At 42.6% G+C, this 24,790-nt stretch overlaps 1 protein-coding gene across 3 annotated transcripts in view; it reads left to right on the plus strand.

The window, feature by feature from the left end:
* NCKAP5 (NCK associated protein 5) overlaps window positions 1-24,790 on the plus strand; it is a 634,612-nt gene that overhangs the window by 563,229 nt on the left and 46,593 nt on the right. For all 3 annotated transcript variants that reach the window (XM_050915979.1, XM_050915978.1, XM_050915977.1), the window contains one exon: window positions 22,986-23,300. In XM_050915979.1, coding sequence (XP_050771936.1) covers window positions 22,986-23,300 — 315 coding nt within the window. The remainder of the gene's footprint in view (window positions 1-22,985; window positions 23,301-24,790) is intronic.

Below are 24,790 nucleotides of genomic sequence, written 5' to 3' on the forward strand. Positions count from 1 at the left end.
GACTCCTGCCCGGGGGGTCGGGGAAGTGCCCCCGTCGGACACAATCCAGGGGTCATATTTTGTTTCTATACACAAGGGCTCCGAGGCTGCTGGGAATCGGACATCGTTTGGCAGCGATTTAAGCGTCCATTCCCGCCACGTGATTTCCCCCAAATAACACAGCTGTTGCCAAGTTAGGCTGGTCCCGTGAAAACTGGGGGGGGGCAGGCGCGTGAGCCAAGGAATAAGGTGTACCTCGGGGCCTATCAGGGTCCCTTTACTAGATAGCGGGGCCCAAATGCGTGCCTCGCCTGCGGCTAGTAACATAAGTCCTATGGGTCCATATCGATACTGAGGACCCTTGAGCCGTCGGGCCCAGTTATAAACCGGTTGCCCATCTTGTGATACCGAGTACCCATAGTGATGTTGTGTAAAGAAAAGGGTAATGGTAAAAGGTGAATCCCTTTTATATCGCGCTAGCCGTGGGTTGGAGGCAAACCAGGTGGCTATGTGTTCCAAGCTTTTTTGGGCCTCAGGACTCCATATTTCCCGTTTCCGTTTGGACGAGAGGGGTTCCTGGATCGTTTCCAGGTCTACAAGGTGTTTATCTGGGATGAAGTGTCGGTGATAATTAATCAGGCCTAAAAGTCTCTGCAGTTGCTTTTTATTCTCGGGTGGGTCTTTAACCCAAGGGTCTAAAATTCCCGAGGTGGGTTGGCCACAGTTATAAGGGTCATAATGTTGGCCTAAGAAGGAGAAGCTTTGAGAGGGCACGAGGTGGCTTTTTGCCTCATTAATTCGCCACCCATTGGCCTTTAGTTCGGCTACCACGGTATTAGTTACGTGTTGGACTATGTGTTCGTTGGGTCCAATTATAATTATGTCGTCCACATAGGCCAAAATGGTGGTGCCCCCAGTGGCTTCTACCCCCTTTAAGGTTTTTGCAAGAGCGGACGTGGCCAAGGTGGGGGAATTACAGAATCCTTGAGGGCACACCTTCCACTGGTACTGTGCGCCCTGAAAAGCGAAATTTAGGATTTGGGGTTTGTCCTCCAACGGGATTTGATAGAACATATCCTTTAAATCTAGGGTGCAGGCCCACCTTCCACTGGCATCGCTTAGCTGTTGCCGTATTTCTGGAATGGTGGCTGGGCCTGCGAATGGGAGGTGTCGGACTCGGCTATTTGCCTGCCTATAGTCAATTACCAATCGAAATTCAGAGGGGTTGCCGGGCTTGGGGATACCCCAGCCGGGAGATAGATAGTTTGACGCGATCGCCTGTGATATCTGTCCCTCCTTTAACAACTGGGCGAGCAGTTGCTTAATGAGGGGGATGCCTTCAGGCTTCGTGGGAATGGGGGAAAATTTCCATGAACTGTCATTAACAAGCTCGGGGCAATAAGGGGGGGGGCTTCGGGCGACAGGGTGACAGGCAGAGCCTGACAGACTTGTTTTTGTAATCGCAGTCGTTTTATATCCCCAACCCCCAGCAAATTTGTTCCCCCCAACAAAGCCTTAACTTTTCGCTTATACCCCTTATGAATCAGAGTAAAGGTGACTACAGGCTTTTCTTCAATACTGTTAAGACCCTGAATAAACATAGTAGAACTTGTGGGTACATGGGGTACATCGGATTTTATAACGGAGATTTGAGCTCCGGTGTCCAACAAAAAAGATACAGGGGTATAAGGGGGTTTGGGACCGGCTACCAATAGGGTGTGATATGGTCGATCATCCCAAGTCTCTGTGGAGGCCGGGGCGCACCCGGCCTCTACTCGTTTTTTGTTCTCAAATAGTCGTCCCAGTCCCTCCATCCTAACTGTCTCCCCAAATCTAGCTGCTGGGTATCAGACATTTTCCGCAGTGCCTCCTTGGGGATCCCCTTATGTAACAGGAACCCAAAAAGTGCTCTTTCAGCCTTAGTTCGTTCAGGGTGTTTAGACTGACCCTTGTTAACAGGGCTCTCAGCTGGAAGGGCTGAAATGGGGTCCTTCGAGGCTGGTGGCATTCGAAGCCGGGACATGACTTCATATAAGGTAATAAGGGGTTGCCCAACCCAACCATGGAGCAGCAGGGTCCCCCCTGTGTCAATCGGTGGGGCGCCTTCTACGGCCATGTCCACTGCGTCCCGGTTGACCGGAATTTGAGTGGGGTCTGCGACAAAAATAAAGGGGAAGCCCGACTGGAGCTGTTGCGGGTTTAAATTTAACGGCGTCGCTTGTGGGTCCCACGTTAAGATGGACGCTCCGGCAATGGCCCATATAACTTCGTGGGGGGTGTTTATGCTGCCAGGGGGAATATACATGCCCTTAAAACTTCCCTTCATTGTTAGGGCGGCCGCGGCTGGTATAGTAAGCGGCCAGACCCCATTTCCTAAGAGGTGATGACCCGGGAACCCCGACGACCAATTAGACGTTTTGGCCAGAACAGCGGCCTCCTCCTTATCCACTACCTCCGCCCCATAATCCAGAGCCAGACGACCCAGCCATATTAGGGGTGCCTCGCCCTCCCTGCGCCTCGTGTCTGCTAAGAATTCCTTCAACTCCGCCTTAGTGCGAGTTCGAAGCTCGGTGGTCGTAACCGTCTGGCCTGTATTAGAATCCAACTTACTTTTGGTGAGAACAACGGGCATTGCCTCTATCTGCCCCTCCTTCTCAGGCGCAGGTGGGGCTGAGGGGAGTGCGGGGTAAATTAAAGGGGAAGGGGGGTCTTCATAGGGGGGTGGGCTTTTACTAGTCTGACTCCCGTCCTCCTGCTCTTTTTCACTTATCTCACATTCTGCGCTGTCAGTGCTGTTAGCAGCGGCTTGTTTAGCAGCAAACATAGTGCTTCCATGAAGGACCGCGCAGAGGTCCAGCGCCTTATTCAGTGCGCTGAACAAGACCGTGGACACGTCCTCTGACTTATACTCGTCTGGTCTAAGTTTCTTTGTTCGCCTGGTCTGTTCTAATTCCTGCACTAACTGGGCTAGCAACCCATGGGCAGGATCACCCGGCTGTACCCGGGGCGGGGGTATGAGTTTGGAAACGGTGGCCCCGGATCTTTTTATGATACGGCTACACTCCTTCCAAATGCCCAACGGTGTCTCGGTCCGACTAGTCTCCGCAACCCCCGTGCACTGGGGCTGCAGGGAGCTATCGGCCGGCTGACATTTAAAGGTGGGATGGCAGTGGAGGAGACATCCTACGGCGGGCAGGGTTAATGAGGTCGTATAGCTTTTTGACCCTGACCCTGACTCTATAATACAAACCCAGTCTAGGGTGGGCTTCACAGACTGTCTGCTGGCCACTTGGTGAAATTGCAGGTGTTGAAATTGCTCGAGCTCAGATTGCTCACGGTCCCCACTACACCACGGGCACTGACCCTCCCGAAGGCATCCTGTTCGTGACGCCATGTTGATTACAGATTGCTCTCGCCCCTTGCTCCACCGATATGGCCACCAGGTGCCCGTTATCTACCGGGTAATGAGCGTTGGAATAGGGCGGAGGTTCGATCACTGGATGCCCCGGGGGGGGGTGACAAGTGCCCAAGGGCAGTGACGGGGATAACGCAAGCAATCAGGCGTAGTGTTAAAAATTAAGGATTTATTAAAGGAGTCACAGATAAGGATAAGGGATAACACAATTAGTTACAGCTTGGGCTTACAATATAATACTAGAACAAATAACACAAACACTACAATTACAAATAGAAGTTGGCCCTGGTATTTTTCTAAGTCCCAGTAATTATTCAGGTTGTCCCAGGGGTTAATAAAAGTGATATTGGTGCTGTGAGTACTCATAAATGCAGCAACTAATCTTAGTAGACACAAATTGCTAGGCTCAACTGGTCCCCCTTGCGTTCAAGGTTTCCTGGTCAACGGGTTTCCCCTAGCAGGAGCCTTGGGGCGGCTGGAACCAGTCTCTGCCTCTTATCTAACAATACAGATGTACAGATATCCTTAACAACTAATTATACTTACACATACAAACCACAAAAGTTTCATTACGGCCGGCAAGCAGTCAGGCTCTGGGGAATGCGTGAGCCAGGAGAGAGCCAGGTTGATCAATCCTGGATACGGTTCGACGGGAATTCGAGTTCTCTCTCCCCCCGTCCCCAGGAGGGGGTCAGGAATATATAGCGAATTTTTCGTCATAATTTGTGATAAGCCAATTGTGGGGTCGCGAGTGGCTTATGCCCATACAAGGGAGGCAGTCGGGCCCCTACATCCTTACCCAGGTAGCAACCGTCGTGAGGGGAACTTCGTCCCTTCAGACCGGCTGACCACAAGGCTGCTTTTCCTGTTACAAGTTCTGCTTTCCAAGCAGCTACATGATCAGTGGCAGCTATGGGGGCTGGGGGAAAAATCCGTTGGGGGTGGAGGCCGGAGCACTAGCTGCCTGGCCCTAGGGCCCAACTTGGGGGTCCAACACACTGCAACTGGGAAGTGCTATTTCCAGTGTGGGGAGACAGATGCACACGAAGTCTATTTGAGCAAGTGAGCTAAAACTAGCAGTGCAGCTGTGGCAGCTCAGGATAACCACCCAAGTCTGTACTGTAGAGGCTGCCACTGTGCCACTACAGCTCCACTGCTATTTTTAACAAGCTAGCCTGAGCAGATGTAGTGTGTATCCATCTCCCCATGCTGGAAATCAAACCTCCCAGTTGCAGCATAGATTCACTTATATGTACATAAGAACGGCCGTACTGGGTCAGACCAATGGTCCATCTAGCCCAGTATCCTGTCTACTGACAGTGGCCAATGCCAGGTGTCCCACAGGGAGTGAACCTAACAGGTAATGATCAAGTGATCTCTCTCCTGCCATCCATCTCCACCCTCTGACAAACAGAGGCTAGGGACACCGTTCCTTACCCATCCTGGCTAATAGCCGGGCTGGTGATATATAGGTGGCTTGGGACTCAGTCTCAGTAACTCCTGAATGGGAAGCCTGGCTCTGCCTCAGTGTCATGGTATAGCCATGAGTAAGCCACTTAAATTATCTGGGTAACATCCTGACCCCTGCTCTGGCCCTTCAATGCTGGGTAAAAGCACCAGAGCAGCACAAAGAGACTCTAAAAAACCCAGATCTGCCCCAGGGGAGGATTTTCCCAGTACAGGTACTGTGATGGGCAATGGTAAGGCAGGCTTCTGAGGACCTCTTCATAGGCTCTGGTATAGGGGGTATGCCAAGCGTGACAGAGGGCTTGTCTGTATGTGGTGCTGTGGAGATTCCAGGCAGCACTGCAGTGATTCCAAGCCAGTCCTGCATTTCATAGAGCACCCACAGCTGAGGATCCAGGAATGCAAAGGTGGCTTAAAGCCACTTTAACCACTTCCTCCCCTTGGGCTGAGAGTTCTGGCACAGAAACCACCCTCTGTCTGTTCCCTGTTGTTAAAATGTACAAACCTGTCTTTCAGGGTTTGTTGTGAGGATCCATCAGTTAATGTTATGGAGGTCCTAGAAGATGCAAGGCAGTGCCCTCTATAGGTGTCATTGTTACATAAAAGATGGAGTACATAGAAGGGCCCTAAGCAATGTTTTTGTTTTTTACTGTTAGCAAGCTGGCCCCAATTCAGGAAAGAACATAAACATGCTATGTTTCATTTACTTCGTAGCCCAACTGAAAGACATAATCAACCATCCTTCCTGCATAGAGATGCTTACCTGAATCAAAGCTTTGCTGTGTTTTATGCTCCTCTTATGCTAGTCTGTTCCCATGTTGATGTTTTTGCTGCCAGCTCTCAGCATGATTCTCTGTGGATACCAGACTCCAGCAGGTCTGCATTACATACATTCTGTTTCTGACTTTCTAAGCAGTCATTTCAAAACCATAATTTAAAGTTTATTATGGTGAGTTGTTGTGTAGCTACATTGTAATGAACCTGGCATACTGTCATTTTTCTTCTATGCTCTAGCTGAAGGAACTAAAATCTTACAAAACAGAGCTGATTGAGTTGAAGAAAAAAGACATTCTTTACTATATTAGTAAATGTAAAATGCTTAAATTGGTATCAGTCCTGCACAATTAGCTAATATGCAAGATAGATAATATTTTACAGCCTTCAAACTTGGCAGCATATAAGACAACTCTGATTCATCATTTTCCAAATATTAGATCCTCCTGAACCTGTCAAACAAATAACATGTAAACTACCAGTTGCTAATCTTTTATTATTAGGCATTTGCTCTAAATAGATTTAAAGATATTATAGACTCTTTGGGTTAGCCAAAAAAGAGGAGAATGTGTATTAATAATAATTAGAACATTTTCTCTTTATATTGTACCTGCATCCAAGGACCATTTAGTGCTTTACATACATTAATTAAGACTCTTAACACTTCTTTTGGGCAGATAAGTATTATTATACCTATTTTATTGATAGGGTAATTTGTGAGATAGGCGTATGATATAATAAAGCTGTGGTCAGTCTGCTAGTGATTAACAGAGCACATAATAGAATCCACAACCCTTAGCGCTCAATCCTTTTCTCTAACTAGGAGTTCTTGCTCCTTCTCTTAATTTAACTAAAACAGCATCTCACAGGCCTGTCTAATGTAATTGTTTCTATGTTTTATTTCCAGTATGTCATTGGTTGGGCTAAATCAATATGGGACAAAAGGCTGCTGTCAAATGAAACCATACAGTGACTTGAAATCAGTGAGAGCACTGTATGCAGAGTTTGGGCCCAAGAAATGCTGGTAAAATGAATTAAAAATCAGCTCATTATTAATTTCACTGCAATTAGTTTCAGCACTGTGGATGGAATGCTAAGCAAATTATTGATAGGGCAGGGATTGGGGATAGTGATCCAAAATGTTTCAGGATCTGCTGTTGGAGTTAGACATTTAACTGGTGTGTTGAAATACAAGATACTGCCAGGTGGGATGTATGGATTTGATATTTGTGTTCAGGGCTTAATTTCCCCAGGTGAGCAGGGGTTTGAAGTGCCACAGAAGTAATAGTTACAGCTCTTGGGGAGGCATTATCCTGCTACAGCACTGTCCCTTACTGTTTATGCTGAGTATTTGATCTGAAGTGCATAACCATGCAAAAATTAATAAGATAAAAGTTTTGGGGAAAGGCTCAGGTCAGTTTCTCTACTTAAATTCATCCAATGTTAATTGGCAGACTCTAGAGTCGTTGATATGTCAATAATGCAGAGGAGGGGAAGCTAACAAATGGTTGAAAGGGGCTTAAGGAAGTCTCAAGCTAGACAGAGGGTTTGGCATACAAACTGTTAAGTAACATTAAAAATACATTGTAGACTTAGGTTTTTTGTGGGAGAATAAAAATATACTCAGGTCAAGGTTTTTTTTATAGTTCTGATGTACTGTGGTGCTCCATTCCATTAAAGTTCTTGATAATCATCTCTACCTTATAGGAGGCACTTTTCCTACACCATCATTTTTTGCTTTCCAAGAACAACCTTGCAAAAAGGTTCTGCGGTTTAATTTAAAGGCAATCTGATCAAAAAAAGGAAGGTCTGTTTTTCACAAGGCTTTTTTTGTAGATTTCCTTATTTTAAAAGAATGTTTGGTTGAATTCAGTGGCATTTTTAATACTCCTGAAATTATAGGTTATTGGTCTTTTGCAGCAAGGATTGTGTTTTTAGGTGTACACCTTTAAGTTTTACACAAAAGAAACAAGATAAGTGATCAAAATTAAATTTCAGTGGGAAACAGGAATGCTCTGGATAGCAAGTTTAATGGATAAATGGATAGCAAGTTAGTAAGATGTAAAATGCTGTTGACGGTTAATAGGGTTGACTTATAAAGTGAAGTGTCAGCATTAAAAGTTTTTGATGTGGTATCAAAAATCTGTGCATAATATCCTTATCCAAAACTGCATCCAAATATTGTCTGATTCAGTACTTACAGTAATTTAATACCAATAGCTTTATACTCTGTATAAAATGAGGAGCAGATGAGTTTTTCTACCCACAATATCCATCTATCTAGAGTATTTATAAGTCACCAATCACCTTGGTATTTAAGTGTTGTATCTCACAGACTTACTTTGTGCTCTAGGACAAAGCTTTGGCTTATTTCTTTGAGCAAATTTCTCTGATCTCAAGATTTCTCCTGGTAAATGTGCATTCACATCACCTAAACAAAAGGCCACTGTGGTAAAAATGGCAATCACTGTAAGTTTCACTGAGGTGCAAGGACAAAGTGGTGTGAGGAGACGGTGTTATAACTCCTGACCAGGGTCATCCTAAAATTCTTAGGTTATCAGATAACCTGTGGAACTCTTTGCCAGAGGATGTTGTGAAGGCCAAGACTAAAACAGGGTTCAAAAAAGAACTAGATAAATCATGGAGGATAGATCCATCAGTGGCTATTAGCCAGGATGGGCAGGGATGGTGTCCCTAGCCTCTGTTTGCCAGAAGCTGGGACTGGGTGACAGGAAATGGATCAGTTGATGATTATCTGTTCTATTCATTCCCTCTGATGCACCTGGCATTGGCTACTGTTGGAAGACAGGATACTGGGCTAGATGGACCTTTGGTCTGACCCAGTATAGCCATTATGTTTTTATGTAATAACCAGATGTGGGCAGTAGGAGAGATACATTTTCTCCCTCCCTATTCCTCTCATCATCTTCCTTGCCCCAAATTGTCTGTCAAACTCCACCTTCATGCTCATCAAAAGAACCGCAAACCTGCTCTTTACTCTTGATCAGACCATGGGTTTGAGCATACGTTTTATGCGGCTCCATAGATACTGTTTCATACTCTCCGATTCAGTCTCTTGACATTCCAACTGCATCTCTGTAAGGCACCTATTCAGAACTGCTCCTCCCATAGATCCTTCTTATCCAGCTAGAGAAGCATGAGTTCTCAGGTCATTTCTCATCAGCTGCCTGCATCAGTGAACCTAGTTGGTTTCCTGCTCACATTGCCATGAAACCAAAAATATACTGAGCGGGTTCCCAAGAATAGCTCCTGCTTAGCCCAGTTTCCCGACTGAGCCCTTTAAGTCACTGGAGGCTGCTTTTCCATAGCTTGTAGGTCTTTAAGTGCCTTCAGCAAATTCCCAGAACCAGGTATGGATCATTTTGGAGGTAGGCTGCTGGGGGATATGCTTTTCTTCTAGTGTTATTCCATCTGCATACCTAATGGTGCTATGCAGGTCTCACTTTCAAAATTAGTAAATATGCATGAAATTATCCCACTATCCTCTTTTCCCGCCAAGCAAATGATTAATTAACATTACAACACTCACCATTTTTATAAAATGCTACAGTTGGGTAATTTGTTATGTTGATATTAAGTAAGTTATAATTGTCTGGTTTCATGTTTTTTCATTCTGAGAATATGAAGATAGACATGATGGAAACAAGCTCAATTAATGTGGTTTATGCATTGTCTGACACACGTCATCCTGTAATATACCCGTTAAGCCTGACGTATTTGAGTAAATACATTTATTTTAGAGAGTCCTGAAAAACGGTGGGCAGATTAGGTGAGGGCAGTAATGAATTATCAAGATAAAAATGAAGTCACATAACATAACAAAACAAATGACAGTGAACAAATTGATCTGTTGTAGGATGTCCATTTAATAAAGAAAGGTGATTGAAATTAAAATGTGGTTAGGAATAGGTATAGTCATTCAGAAGTTGTTCAGATTTGGGGAAGATTCTGGGATCCCTCTGATAAGGTGTGTTTTGGAGTCTAAAGAAATCCTTTCTTGTCATGAAACCATCATGCCTGAGAACATAACTTATCAATGTCAGTCTTAATTTTTTTCGTCAGTCCATCGATAGAAATTGAGAAGAATCATTTAGCAATCATCTTATCACAGATAGTGGTTGGTTGATTCATTTTACACATGATCAGATAAAGGAATGATATTTGCTTTATCTTCCCCTTCAGCAGCCAATAAAGCAATAGAATACCTAAAAGTCTCTACAGATGAAAGTGCTAGGTTACTGGCTGTAACCACACTGGTAGCATTGAATCAATTTTCAATCTGTTTCTGATGTGTTTGGAATCTGTACTCTGAAGGTGTTATGTTTGATGTGAGAAATGGTAAGGGGTCACATGTTCCATGAGTCACTTATATGTAAATAGTAGTACCTGTGGTCATGTACTTATTTGCATGCCCAGAGTGAAATCTGTTTTCAAAAGCCTTATGGCCACTGTAAGGATGCGGGCTCACCCCTGTGGCGCCTCCTGCTGGTAGTCTCTGGGAATTAGCTCGATTTCCAGCCCAGAGTGCCCTCTGCAGGCTGATGATCCGGCTTACCTCACGCTAGCTCCCGTGTCCCTCCCAGCACCCAGTGCCCCGTTATCTGGGGTGCTGCCCCCTGGCAATAACCCCACAGTTCTGGGTCTTCCCCTCCCAGGTGAACCCCCACCCACTATCCCCACTTTGCCTCAGTGTTAGGCTACTGCCAATTTCCGTCTAGCCCCTGCTCACTGTGGCGGACTGCAGTGTAAGCCACTCGTCATAGGCAAAGGGGGTTCGGACCTGCTGCCTTTGCCTACCCATGGGCTGCCCCCCTGCATCCCAGTACCTAATAGGCCTTATCAGGCCTGAAGCCTGGGGCTCTCCTAGGCCAGAGTTCCCTGGCTCCCTTGGCCTTTTCCCAGCCCTGCTCCAATCTAGGTTCCCTTTTTGACACCTTGCAGCCAGGCCCTTCTCCCACTACAGACAGAGGGAGACTGCCTGGGCCTCTGGCTCACAGCCGTTTATAGGGGCCAGCTGGGCCTGATTGGGGCATGGCCCCAGCTGAGCCTACTTTCCCCCAATCAGCCCAGGCTTCTTGCCCCAGAAGCAGCCGTCTCCTGGGCTGTTTTAAGCCCCACAGGGCAGGAGCGGGTAACCATCCCACTACAGGCACATACAGGTTGACAATTAAGCCTTACAAGAACCCAGCCATTGTGAGTGCGTACACAGATTTTAATATGAGTGCTGGCTGAACTCAGACTCTGTAATGGGGCTACAGCTTATCAGCCACATTTACAGCCTACTTGGCCTCTATACCTCAGCAGCTTGAATATTAACATATGTTAAAAATAAACTGTTTACCTCTTGCAACATCAAAGCCTACCAGGCCTATATACGTTCTAGATGATGTGGCAGGGTGCCTCATGCTCTCACAGTCATTTGGCATAGTACGCAAGGATAGCCCCTGTGGACTCGTGCACAGATTTGCAGACAGGACAGAACTAATTACAGGAAGAAGTCATTCAGACTAGTACCTTCACCTGCTACTATCCTACAAAAGCACCCACTGTTCCTGCCAGTTCCTTTGCATTGCAGCTCTGTGTGCCCTCATGAGAGGGCACTTTTCAAAATCTCTGCACCACTCAGTCTACAGGCACAGGACTGTTTGGCCATGCAGACAGGTGGGGAGCTGTCGTGTTCCATATGCTAATGATAACATTAGCAAATTATGCACCCAGCGGCAGTACAAAATATGCCACGTAAAAGGGATGGTTGTGCAGACAATTGGTAGATTCCAGTTGTCTCTCTGTAGTTCTTTTCCTCTTTTTCAGATCCATCCCAGAACAGGTTTAATATTATCTCAGTGTCTGTTGTTCTTCATGCCCTCACCCCATTCTGCCTGTTGCTTTTCATGCCCTCACCCCATTCCCCCACACACACGTCTTATATTCTGACCAGACAGCATCCCTTGTATTTCCCCCTTTCTTCCTGTCTCTAAAATCTGACCCCAAAGGACAAAGAAGGGCAGAATGGAGACCTTCTTTACCTGCACCTCTTGGTTTGCACATTGGAGAGCCTCACCTACCATGCATGAACTGACAATGATGTAAAGCGGTCTTGCCCAGCTCCACATACAAGGGATCTCTGCCTATCCATGACTTCTCTGCCCACATGAGTGTTCCCATTCTTGGGATCCGCATGCACTTTGCAGAGCCTTTAGAAATCGTGTGTGCAGATACTGTGTGCTGCCTAGTCCCTTGACTATTGTTTAGTTATTAATTGTCTTCTGAAAAGTATTTATGAAGCGATAGTATGAAGGAGTCTGCAATAATGGAATGCAATTTTATGTGTATATTTGAAGATGGTGAAGAATCTTTTATTGCGAATAAGAAACTAGCATGCATTTGTATCTCCTAATTTATGTCAACTTACCTTCTTCAAGTCTGACAAAGACAAATAATTTATTCCTACTTCACACAGATAATACACATAGCAGTTGATAATTGCCAAGTCTCCTGCAGCAATGCTGTGGTATACTGTTTAGCTCTCTTTTCTGTGGAGAATATTAATATCTGGGATCAACATTTCCTTGTTAGTCACAATGATTTGCTGTTCATTTTATTTTTTGTCATTACATTTATCCACCTGGAAGTACTAAATTATGTAACTGGAATTATAGAAAACCTGGTGCTTCCTACAGTAATAAGCAGGTATCATTCTGGTTAGTATTCTGGATACTTAAAATCTACTATTCTCCAGGATTTAAAATACCATTTAAACCGTGGCTCAGAGCCACAGTTCAGAAGTCACTGGAGCTATATTGATTTACCCCAGCTTAAGATCTTGCCCGATTTATCCTAGTTTATGTCATGTATATACAGAATACACCTAATTATCCCAATTAGTTGGGGTAGTATAAGCCATTATTCTCCGTATAAATATGATTTCCTTATATTTTAGATTTTTCTACTTACAGATTATTGCTTTTGGTTAGTACATATTTTGGTTAAAACCATTTGTAGACACATCTTCATCGCTCTGTGTGGAGCTTTGGTCGTGCATTTCCCATTAAACTACTTCACGTCTGTAACAGAGCTGAGGAAATATTATGAAACATTTTCTATGTATGTTTGTTCGAGTTTTTTCCAATTCACTTCACTTGTGCACACACTGATTTTCTGTTCTGTTTGCACAAATGGTGGAATGGGTTTTTGGAGCATGAATTTTTATGAAAAACAAATTTTAATCTTGAATGCTGAAATATGCTTGAAGTGCAAAAAATGAATTTCAAATTTTTATTTTAATATGTAATTCAGAATTCACATTCTTACTAGTTAGTTACATAACTCATTCAAGCCTGTCCAAAGCCTACTGAAATCAATAGTGGTCTTTTCATAGACATTAAACAGCATAGCACAATTTCAACTATTCATAATGTAATCTCCGCAAGCATGAAATAGTCACTGAATAAATTCATGCGTCACTTTGAATATTGAATATATCTGAGAATTTCACAATCTGAGGTCCATTCATAAACAGAAAAAAAAAACAAATTTATTTTATTTTGTCTGTCTCGAGCCTCTAGCAGGCAGAGAGGTACAGTATGCTGTTCCCAACCACTCATGCTAATGATGTTTTTGAAACACCAGCTAGCATTTATATTACAGACATTTGTTATGGGGAAAACACTTTCTGAAAGAAATCAGTATTCATTGTTCTGGCTTTAGATCATGACCATTTGTCACCAACTGCTGCTTCCTGTTTACACACAGTTAGCTTTCAGATACAGTGATTAGAATATCATCTGGTCTGGCAGAGCTGAACTTGGGTGCTGAAATAAGAAAGATTATAGTTCAACTGAAAGTCACTCTGAAAAGTCTGTTAAGAAGTTTTCACTACATTAATTGGGAAATAAAGCCTTTTAGTTGCGCGCGTGTGTGTGTGTATATAACTAGTTATTACCATTATGATTAAGTAAAATCACCCTCTGAGCATAACTAATAAATTTTAAAGCCTTATTTAATATTTATACAGCATTTATTTTAGCATTGTTTTGTGCTATTAAAAAAAATCGGTGACGTTATTAAAATAAATATAATACGTTCTCTTTTGCATTTGCAATATGCAAAGCTTCTTGTGCACATCTTTTATAAATGACTTTACAGTGCCTGAGACAACATTTATGGACTCAGCTCTGTCACTGCTCTTGTCTGTTAACTAGCAGAAAAGTGAAGGAGGCACCCCTAATGTGAATGAGACCATGTGCCAGTTACACGAGGTTCCAGTAAGACCATGTAATCAGTGGCCCCCAACCTTTACAGTCAAGTTTCCTGGTTTATCCTAGACTAAGACTTCAGTGAACTCTGGCTTCCAGCCTCAGTGGTACTAGGGTTGAGACTGAGGTTTGGACTGCTCACAACTGAATGTGAGTAAAAACAGAAAATGTATGCTAGGATTCAGATCATAGCCTATATGCCTGTGGTGCTCCATTTATCTATGTAGATACTTGTATGGTCCCATCACTATTGTGTCTGAGTGCTAAACATTAATGGCTTTATTTTAACAACTCTCTTGGGAAATAGGGGAGTATTGTTAGCCTCATTTTTAAAATGGAGAAGTGAGGCACAAAGGGCAAGATTTTTTTAAGGTGTTTAGGTGCCTAACTCCCATTGAAATCAATGGCATAGAAATCTATGAGAGTTAGGGGCCTAAATAGCTTTAAAAATCTGAGCCAGAGAAATGAAGTCCCAGATTTTACAGGTATTGAGGCATTGCTCCACTCACCGTTGCCGTGCCGAAGTCTCATTTTCAAAAGTGATTTAGGCTCCTAAGTCTCAGGCTATTTATAGGACAGATTTAAAAGGCATTTAGGCACCTAAATAGACAGTTAGGTGCCTAGTGGATTTTCAAAAGCACCTAGTGCCCATGTTGCATTGATTTCAATGGAAGTTAGATGCTCAGGTACCTTTGTGCATCTTTAAGTGACTAAATACCTTAAAAGTGCTGGCCTAAGTGACTAGCTCGAGGTCACACAAAAAGCCTGTGGCTGAGTGCCAATCTCCTAAGTCCCAGTTCAGTACCTACAAACACTGACTGTCCTTTCTCAGGCTGTGGTACTACATGTTTGAACTATGGAAGCATCAGGAATAGCCACATTTCTTCTGCTTAACTTGGATTCATCCTGTACATTTGATTTGAGGATTTCACCTTCTCTTCATCTATTATTCATCAATTGGGAGTGCTTAAGCACACTTGCAAATCATTGATGCTGATTGACAGGTGAGAATGTACAACCAAAGTTATGTATAGTCAAAAAGGAGGAGTCTGATCCCTTCCAAAAAAAACCCCATTTCTAGCCTGGCCCTGTTCACATCTGGTAAGTGCAGTTCAATTTTGTTAGAAATTCACAATGACTCTTATACATAGAGCTAGAATTTTCACCTTACATCAATTAAAGGTCCCACCATTCCTGTTAAGGCATATCAAACTTGTTATCCTAACATCTAATTTTCTTGGATAAAATCTAAATCTTTTCCCAATAAATAATTATAACAAATTGGAGGAACAACTGATGTTTTGGGAAAGATAAGAAACAAGTGAAAGTGTCCATGAATAATTTTGTTCTTACAACTTTTGTTCTTAAAAATAATTGACATTGTCCAAAAAAGCCTAAGGTAAATCACAAATGAGAATACATGGGATGAAATCCTAGCAAAACTTCTGTTGATTTGAATAGGGACAGGGATTTCATCCATGATCCCTGCCCCAAAAAGCTTACAATCTGTCTTGTCATAATGCAAGAACAGGGATAACAAAATGAGAGAGGGAAGATGGACAGGAATAACAGAATATGTTAAAAGTCAGCATACAACGAGGTAGAGCAGAAGATTATTTTACTACTTACTATCAATATTACAAATAAATGTGTCTGACTCATTCTTGTAGGCAGAAGTGTGTCACTGGAGAGGTGGGTGAATGAAGAGAGGGTAGTGAATCTGGTATTTCCAGTCAGACAGTTCCATGGTTAGAGGTGTCATGGAAAAGAGCATGCAGATATTTGTGGGACAATCAGAGTGTTGAAGTTGGATGGTATGCAGGAAGACAGGAGACATGGTTGGATAAGTGGGGGAGGACAAATAAGGTCCACAACATACTTTTATAGAAAAATTTTAATTAGAAATGGGCCTGAACTGCAACCCAGATTTGAGCAACCCTGAGTTTGGGCAAAGCTCATATTTACATTAATCAGTTGGAAAATATAGGGCCTGATTCTTCTCTCACATCTCCCGGTGTTAATTCGGAATAACTCCATTGCAATTAATAGGATTACATCAGTGTAAAACTACTGTAAGTGAGAAGAGAATAATGTTCATATAAATCTTTACCTCTAATTCTCCTCTGATTTTTACCTACAGTAGGCTTAGCATCTTCAGGTGTGCATATTGGTTATACTTCTAATTGAGACTGTAAACAACTGATGCATTCATCTTTTGACTAATTATATCAAATGGTAGTATAAGCCTAAAAGGAATAAACTGCTTTAAAACTGACATCAATCTGGCAGAAGTATGTACATTTTTTTGTAGTTACGTTAGCACTGCAGATGAAGAGAAGGATGTGCAAGTAAAGAGATCTGTTCTGCCATCTGTAGTTTAAATTCTTCTTGCCAATGCCACATGTAGTTTAAAGATGTTTATTAACTGGTAAAGCAGTTTTACAGAGATCTATTTACACTGGAGATATTATTATGAAAGAAGAAAGAGTGATAATTAATAACCTGACGTTTCAAAATACCAAAAAAATTAGATGTGCTCAGTATCTGCCTCAAAAACCACATCATATCATCTGCTGCATATGCCAGTGTAACTTTTAGAGACAGGCTGAGTTTCTAATTCAAAGAAAGAGCACTTGTCAGAATATTTTGGGGGGCTTCATTTTAGTAGTTCAAATATGTCTCCTTCATTTTCAGTGCAGTCATTCATCCCGTGCCAACAACCCACACAAGAGTCTTATGTGTCACTTTAAACACTATTTTAAAATGGCTAAGTGGTGAGCAAGATGGTCAAGAATTTTCCATACACTGTTTTTCAGCGGAAATTTAGGTTTTTGACTAAATGAATTTGATTGTGAAAAAATTTGGATTTCTTGTCAAAAGCTTTCAGCCAAAACCCAAAGGATTTCCACCAAACACTTTTGGTTTTTTGGCCAAAAATTAAAAAATGTCTGTACTATTTTTTTCCTCACTAGTTCTAATGATATGTGCCCTCTGCTAAATGTAACCTTTTTTACATAAAGTGGGCCATTAATTGGAAAGAAATTAACACCTTGTGGGCTATGGTAGTTGTAGTTACACTATCCAGGAAGCCATGTTTAATGAGAGCTACCTATATACTGTTTGAACACTGATGCTCTATGTCCCTAAAAACATTTTGTTATTTTTTAAGTTTAGCTAGCCAGTGTGATAATCTACATGACTTGCCATTAAAATTAGTTCTGGTAGCCAATGTTGTATACACTTTTCCTAGTTCTACAACAGTTATAACTGTTAAAGTATTTCAGTGCTTTGAAGTAGAAGTAATATTGTTTGTTTACATTAAGGTAACCAGCAAAAATATCTGTATTAACCTTGTGATGCCATCTGATTCAGAGCTGTTGTGATTAGCAAAGTTTCCAGAAATCCTGACACCTTTAGCCAATGGAGGATTGACTTTTGACCATCCTCTGTCAATTGTAGCACAGGTCAGTTTAGGACAATGCTTTGATTAGGGCATGCTGAAATCTAAAACTAGAGAGATATAGAGAGGTATAACTCCTCGTCTGCACACATGTCCAGAAACATATATTTTGTTTATCCAACAAGCACACAGACATACACTTATCCTCAAGCACATAAATAGCCCCATTATTTTGACTGAGACTATTTATGTACTTAATTGCTTTGTTGATCAGGGGCTTATTCATTTTATTTCAAATTTAAGGGACTCTAAGGATTGTTTAATCATCATTTTATATGCATGCATATAATGCATCCCCAAACTTGGTAATACTTAGAACTTACACTACTTTATATTTTAAAAACCCTACAAATATTTTTAATTAATTGGAATTAGACTCCTATTTAAGGAATAATTGAGATCTGTTCAGATTATTGGCTAACTCCTGAATACACCAAACACCTGGTAAGAATTTAGGAGTGGAATGTGAGTCTTTGATCCACCATTTTCACAGATCGAATGTTTTGGAAAGCTCTCCAAGTATGCAGAAGAGAATACATTGCAAATGCCTTTTTTTTTCTGAACAAGAATATTTTTGTAAATTATTGGAGCAGTGCATCTAGGAAGCTGTACTGAAAGGCTATGTTATCACTTCCATGATAAAATCCTATTTTCAGAGATTCAGGCTCTCTCTAAAAATTTCTCCAGCTTGAACTTTGGTTTGTGGAAGCTCAACCCAAGAGTGCTTCTTTGTACCTAAGCTGAAAGTTTTGTAGGCCCTGATTTTATACATTGAATAGTACTTTATTTTGCAGGCAGCCTCCTTGAAATCAGTACTTGCAGAGTAAGGTACTATTCAGTATTGATAAGGGTGACAAAGCCAAGCCTTGTGAAGAGGCTCCTCCATTTACATGCTTTATTATTTGTTTTTTCATTTAGGAGTCCTTATTTGAGCTAAACTCCCCTATTTACATCAATGTGGAATTTTAACCTGAGAAAGGACAGAAGCATCAGGCCCTCAGGGTTTCTTGTTGTGCTGTTCACCTTATCTTCTTTTTTTCAAATAATGATTTCCCAAATTGCATATAACATGAAACTGGAAACAAGAGGTGTCTTATGTAAGAACCCTTCTTTTATGTAATGTGACTGTTTTAAAACAACCCAGGAATTTGGCTCTCCCAGCACTCTAAAAAAACCACCTCCACAAGGGGAATAGATCCAAGCGCTGGTGCACTGTCTGTACTGGCACTTCACAGCGCTGAAACTTGCAGCACTCAGCGGCATGTTTTTTCACACCCCTGAGTGAGAAAGTTGCAGCGCTGCAAAGTGCCAATGTAGACAAGCCCTTAGACTGAAATTTCTACACATACATAACTGTTCAGTCAATTCTTAGATCAGAGAGCATAATGGCCAATTATGTAGAAGTAACAGCTTGTGGGAGGAAGCCTCACTAAACCCAGAAGTATTCCTCAAGTTGTGCCATCCATATGGAAATGTGGAGATAGCATTGTTTGTTGCACAAGGTTTCAGAGGGTCCCCATGGAGTGAAGAGGTTTGTGATCCCCTGGAAATGTCCCACGGGCCAGATTTTAGCTTGTTGGGTTCACATCTTTTTGGAAAATCTGTGTCACAGTGGGAGCTGCTGAATACCGAGCCCTTTTGAAAACCAAGCTCCTGTGGTGGGTGTTCTACACTAAAAACCTGGCACTGCGCTCTTTCGAAAATCTGGTTTACAACATGGCATCTTCTCCTTTTACAGAGATGGTTAGCCAGATACAGCATTCTACAGAAGATCTTATTTTTGGTTAAAAGTATTTGTTTTTATTAAGTGAGACTTACTTTGTGCTCCCAGGTCACTCTTTCATCTAATCAATTGTTTTAGGAACAGCTAGGGACTTCCACTTTTCAAGAATCATTTTTTGGCAATCAGCACAGTCCTTACTAGTCATTTCTCTTGATTATGAGCTCCATCTTTCATGGACATTAGGTTTCCTAGGATTTGTAAAGATGAGTCATGAGGAAGAGAGATTCTCTGGCATGAGATGTGTTCTTTCTTGAAGCTATTCCAAAAAGAATTGATAGTCTTTCACTTCCAATTTGCCTGTATTGAAGGCCACTGCTACTTTCTTGCATGATCAGCATCTATTATTTGGTTTGAGTCCAGTACCAGACATTGGTGTGCTGTAATTAGGAAGGACTGACTGTTGTTTCTAATATAGAATATTTTTAAAACAATGTGATGGAAAAAACGTTACAAGAGGTGTACTTGTTCTTACAAGCTCTTCTTTTGCAGAATTCCCAATGAAATTGGAATGCAGGATAAGGCCCTATATTAACACTGCAGACCATAAAAGGCATGCTGTTAAGATATTTAGGGTCCAAAATATCGTCTTCTCTTTATCCCTCCCAGTTTATCCTATGTCTTTGCTGAAGCCCTGGAATTCTTTCCATTATTATCTGATCTATACCGCTCCAAACTAAGGTTCCCACATCAGTCACCATCCTTCAGCTAAGTAGAAATTAATGGAAATATTTTCTTCACTCCTGTTTTTCTTTAGTTGGTAGGGGGTTGTCAGTAAATGATGTCTGCTTATTACTAATCCATGTAGCATGTGACCAAGACTGACTCATCAAGTGTAACCTACCTTAACACTGTTACAATCTGATAGGGACAGTCCACAGAATTCTAAGTAGCTATGTTATTGTGGCTTAAAAAAAAAACTAGAGAAATTAAAACTAAAAAGGAGGAAGGACGATTCAATAGTTATGACACTTGCTTGCCTTGCCACAGGTTTCCTGTTTGATCTTAGGCAATTCACTAAGGCCTGTGAAAGATCAACACCCCTGAAGAATGAAGTTAAAATGACATAATCCCACTGTTGACAGTGTTCGGTGGACAAACTAATTCTTCCTTCAACCTAGCTACCTCCTCTTAGGGAGGTGGAGCACCTACACCAATGGGAGAACCCCTGCAGTCTGCATAGATAACATTTTCACTGAAGCACTACAGAGGTGCAGCTGTTCCGCTGCAGCATTTTAAGTGTAGACAAGTCCTAAGTCTCCCTCTGTGCCTCAGATCCCCATCTGTAAAGTGAGGATAACGATACTTCCCTTCTTCACAGTGGCGTTATGAGGATAAATGCATTAAAGACTGTGGTACACTCATATACTACAGTAATTAGGGGCCATATAAGTTCCTGAGATAGATAGCTAGATACAACCACTACTCCTCTGACAAGAAACTGAAAACATAAATAGCCACCTAACAAATTTTTTCTGTGGGGGGGTAGATAAGTTCTTATACCAATATCAAGTTAAGATAAAAATATTAAGTGAAAACAGACATTATTTTAGAAGCAGACAGGCAAAGTGTGTAAGGGAGAAATATTTTCAAACCTCTAAGAATATTAGAAATGCTGCAGAGGAAAAATAACAGAACATGACTTGACAGAGCACTGCTAACTATGATGGTGTTAAATAGCAAATAGGAATATCATAAAAAGATCAGTACGTAGGAGCATAGAAAACAGAGATAGAAAAGATCTATTACAGACTTGGGCAAACTACAGCCGGCGGGATCATCCTGCCCAGCCCCTGAGCTCCCAGTCGGGGAGCCTAGTCCCCTGCCCCTCCCCCGCTGTCCCCCTTCCCATGTGAGCTGTGCTCTGGCCCACCAATCCCGCTGGGCAGCATGGGGATCACAGCTGGCTCTAGCTGGGTGTTGCGGCTGCGAGCTCCTGCTGCTGGTAAGGAGGTGGGGAGTGGGGGAATTGGGTAAGGGAGCAAGGGACCTGAGGGACAGTCAGAGAGGAGGGGGCTGTTGGATGGGGCAGAGGTTTGGGGGGGTAGTCAGGGGATGGGGAACAAGGAGGGTTAGGAGTGGGAGTCCCGGGGGCCCTGTCAGGAGGTGGGGATGTGGATAGGGGTCGAGAGGGCAGTCTGGGAACAGAGAGCAGGGGGGTTGGATAAGAGAGTGAGATCTGGGGGAGCAGTTAGTGGTGGAGGGTCCTGGGAGGGGGTGGTCAGGGGATGAGGAGCAGAGGGCAGTTGGATAGGAGGTGGGTGTCCCGTCACGGAGCTGTTGGGGCAGGGGTGTGGATAGGAGTCGGGGCAGTCATGGGACAGGGAGCAGTGGGGTTGGATGGGGGCTGGGGGTCCCTGGAGGGGGCAGTCAGGGGACAAGGAGCAGGGGGAATTGGATGGGTTGGTAGTTTTGAGGGGAGCAGTCAGGGGATGGGAAGTGGGAGGGGATGGATGGGGGTGGGGGACAGGCTGTTTGGGGAGGCACAGCCTTCCCTACCCGGCACTCCATACAGTTGCACAATCCCAATGTGGCCCTTGGGTCAAAAAGTTTGCCCACCCCATATCTATTAGGCCATATTGTGCATGTCTTACCAGGGCACAATTGCTTGCTACCATATACTCTCAAGTCCCTTTTCCAGTCCTGTTTTAAATTGCTCAAGCAATGGGACTTCCACCACTGCTTTTGGGAGTATCTGCAATAGCCTGATAGATCTTGCTGTCAGGATATGTTTCCAGATATTTAACCTAAATTTTGCTTAGTTTCAAGCCATTAGTCCTAAAGCTTCCTCCTTGGTATTTACACTCTTAAAATATAGGTAGATTGCCATAATACCCTCTCTGGGTTGTTTGCCCAAGCTAGCTATGTCAGAGGGGAAGTCTGTGTGAGTGAACAGAGAGGGAGGGGATAGGATTACGCAACTGCATCCCATCCACCACGTAGGGGAGATACAGTTGCATCGCTCTCTCCACTCCATGGCTGCTCTGGTGGAGCCAAACACTACCCAGTTGAGAAGGCCCAGGGAGAGGGATTTAGTATGAGGCTTTGAGTCATGTCCCCATCAGGAATTTACCAACTAAAACACTTATTTCCCTGATCAGCAGTAACTGCTCCTCTGCAATTTGAATAGACAGTGCATAGGGCATGTGTGACTAGATGACGTCAGCTGAGCCAAAGTGTAAGAAGGCAGGGATGTGAGCTGTCTTGCCATGTGCTATGGTAGGCCTGTTGGGGAACCCTCAGAGGCTGATATCTACTGGTAATCCTGTAGATCTTGGTCATCTGCAAAAATTGGTGGTATGACTTCTGGCAGTGACACATTAGCACCCCTTTCCTTCCTAGAGGAGGAATGAATTCCTATTGTACATGTTGCACACAGGAAGGAGAGCACTGCACTCTTAATTCTTTTACTTTTTCCTGTAAGCCTACCTCCAACTCTTAATCATGTTAATGGTCTTCTCTGAATTCTCTCCAAACTGTTAAAGAAATTCATACCAACCATTAAGAGCAGTAATTAGTTTCTAGTACATGTCTTTTTAGCCATTGTCATAACAAGAGTTTAAGTCATGCCACTTAGAATGTCTTGCTTTTTATCTTTTTGTTGTGGTTTAATTATATTTGAATGTGATGTTTTTTTGTGTTTAATTAAAAAGATGTTTCAGGTGAAATACTATAAGTTACTATTACAATTGACACTTGCTAAATGTGAAATGTTTTTCTTTCCTTAAAACATTCCTTTCAAGATACTCTCTTTTCCCATAGCCCCTTTCACTGTCTTTAATACTAGTGATTCCTTTAGCTCCACTCCCATCACACAATCTTCCTGTATCTTAGAGTCTTGCTGCCAGATGAGAACATTGGACAGTGGGATAGGAACCTTTCCTCTCCCAGACTCAGGAAACCGGTCAACTGGACGATATGTTTCTAAGCAAGAATCAACTTTAGAAACTGAAGTCTTCATGTCTCCTAAGCAAGCCCTTCCTTCAGGTTCTTCAATAAAAGCCAAAACTCTTGAGCGAGAAGTGCCTTCAACAGCTAAGAGCCCAGAATCTGTGGAAAGCATGATTAGTCATTCAACATCTGATCCTACCATGACTGCCAAAGTTGTACGACCTTTTCAAAGTCGCCTTCCCAAACCAGTCTCCTCAGGTAAAATGCCAATTACACTGGAACTTAGATTCTTTCTGCCCTAATGTCTATTTCCATTAACAGAAGCCCTGTAATAATGACGTTAGATAATGGGAATGCTAAGCCTGTAGCAGAAAAGATTCCTTATGTGAATATATAAGGTTAGCAAGTTGTTGACCTGAGTCCAATGGAAATTTGGTTGCTCATAATGCATATCTGTACCTCAAAGAAAATTGTGCAAAATGTTAAATCCCTTCCTCAAGAAACTATATTTGAGAGAAAAGTAGGGCCAACCCTCAGAACCGTGGTGATTCCCATTGATTTGAATAAGAATTTCATGTGCTCAACAACTTTCAAGGTCAGGCTCTCAGTTTGCTGTCAGTGGCCATATTGTGATATTAAGTGTTAAAATGATACATTCATAAACACTTGCTTTCAAAACTGAACTTGGAATACAAAGTAATTTGGACTCAGTGCATAAATTCTATACCAATGAATATTTTGCCTCAACTATAAACGTAAGTCTTTTGATGTGTTACTAAACTGTACAAATATATTTATAGACAGTAGTGAAAATACTTATTTTGATGTATCAGCAAATGTGCATTAACTATAACATATAAAACAATGCTGTGGCACCTTATAGACTAACAGATGTATTGGAGCATGAGCTTTCGTGGGTGAATACCCACTTCGTCAGATGCAATTCACCCACAAAAGCTCATGCTCCAAAACGTCTGTTAGTCTATAAGGTGCCACAGGATTCTTTGCTGCTTTTACAGATCCAGACTAACACGGCTACCCCTCTGATATATAAAACTATAGCTCCTAAACAATGAAAGACGCATGCTAAGGCCCCAATCCAGCAAACACACACATGAGTATCTTTATATATACAAACTGAATTGAATATAGTCCCACTGAGTTCAATGGGACTGCCAATGTGTAAAGGTACATGTGTGTATGCGTGTTTGCAGGCTTGTGGCCTAAAAGTACAAGTGCTAGTAAAAAATGGATGTTTATTACACAGCAGCATTTTATCTTTATCGTGGAGTAATTTCTGTACTTAAAATGGGAAATATTGCAAATAACAGAGTAAATTAAACTGCTTTGGTGGTGTACACATTTTAATTGTTCCTACTTCAGTATTATGTATTCTTTATATTATGGGAAAGCGCAAAAACCCCTGTTAGGATGGGTGGTGTTTGCTGTTAAAAACTGTGCACTTAGACCACAAAGGGCAGATAGACATCTAATGTTTAGGCTCTTTGCTGCACAGTGGAATCCAAGCCCTGAATTAGACACCCAGGCTCCCTATTCAGTGCATGAGGAGAGTTAGGTGCCTAAGAATGGGAGTCACTGAGCAGGGAGCTGTTTAAGCTAGTGCCGAGGAGAGGGATGCTGCCTGAGCTCCATCTCTCAAAGGGAGTCAGGCACCTCCCTCCGCTTGGGATCCACAGCCATGAAACCTCTTCTGACACCTAAATCAGCTCAGCCCTTTCTCTCCAAAA

The sequence above is a fragment of the Gopherus flavomarginatus genome, chromosome 10 (assembly GCF_025201925.1).
Source record: "Gopherus flavomarginatus isolate rGopFla2 chromosome 10, rGopFla2.mat.asm, whole genome shotgun sequence".
Lineage (NCBI taxonomy): Eukaryota > Metazoa > Chordata > Testudines > Testudinidae > Gopherus > Gopherus flavomarginatus.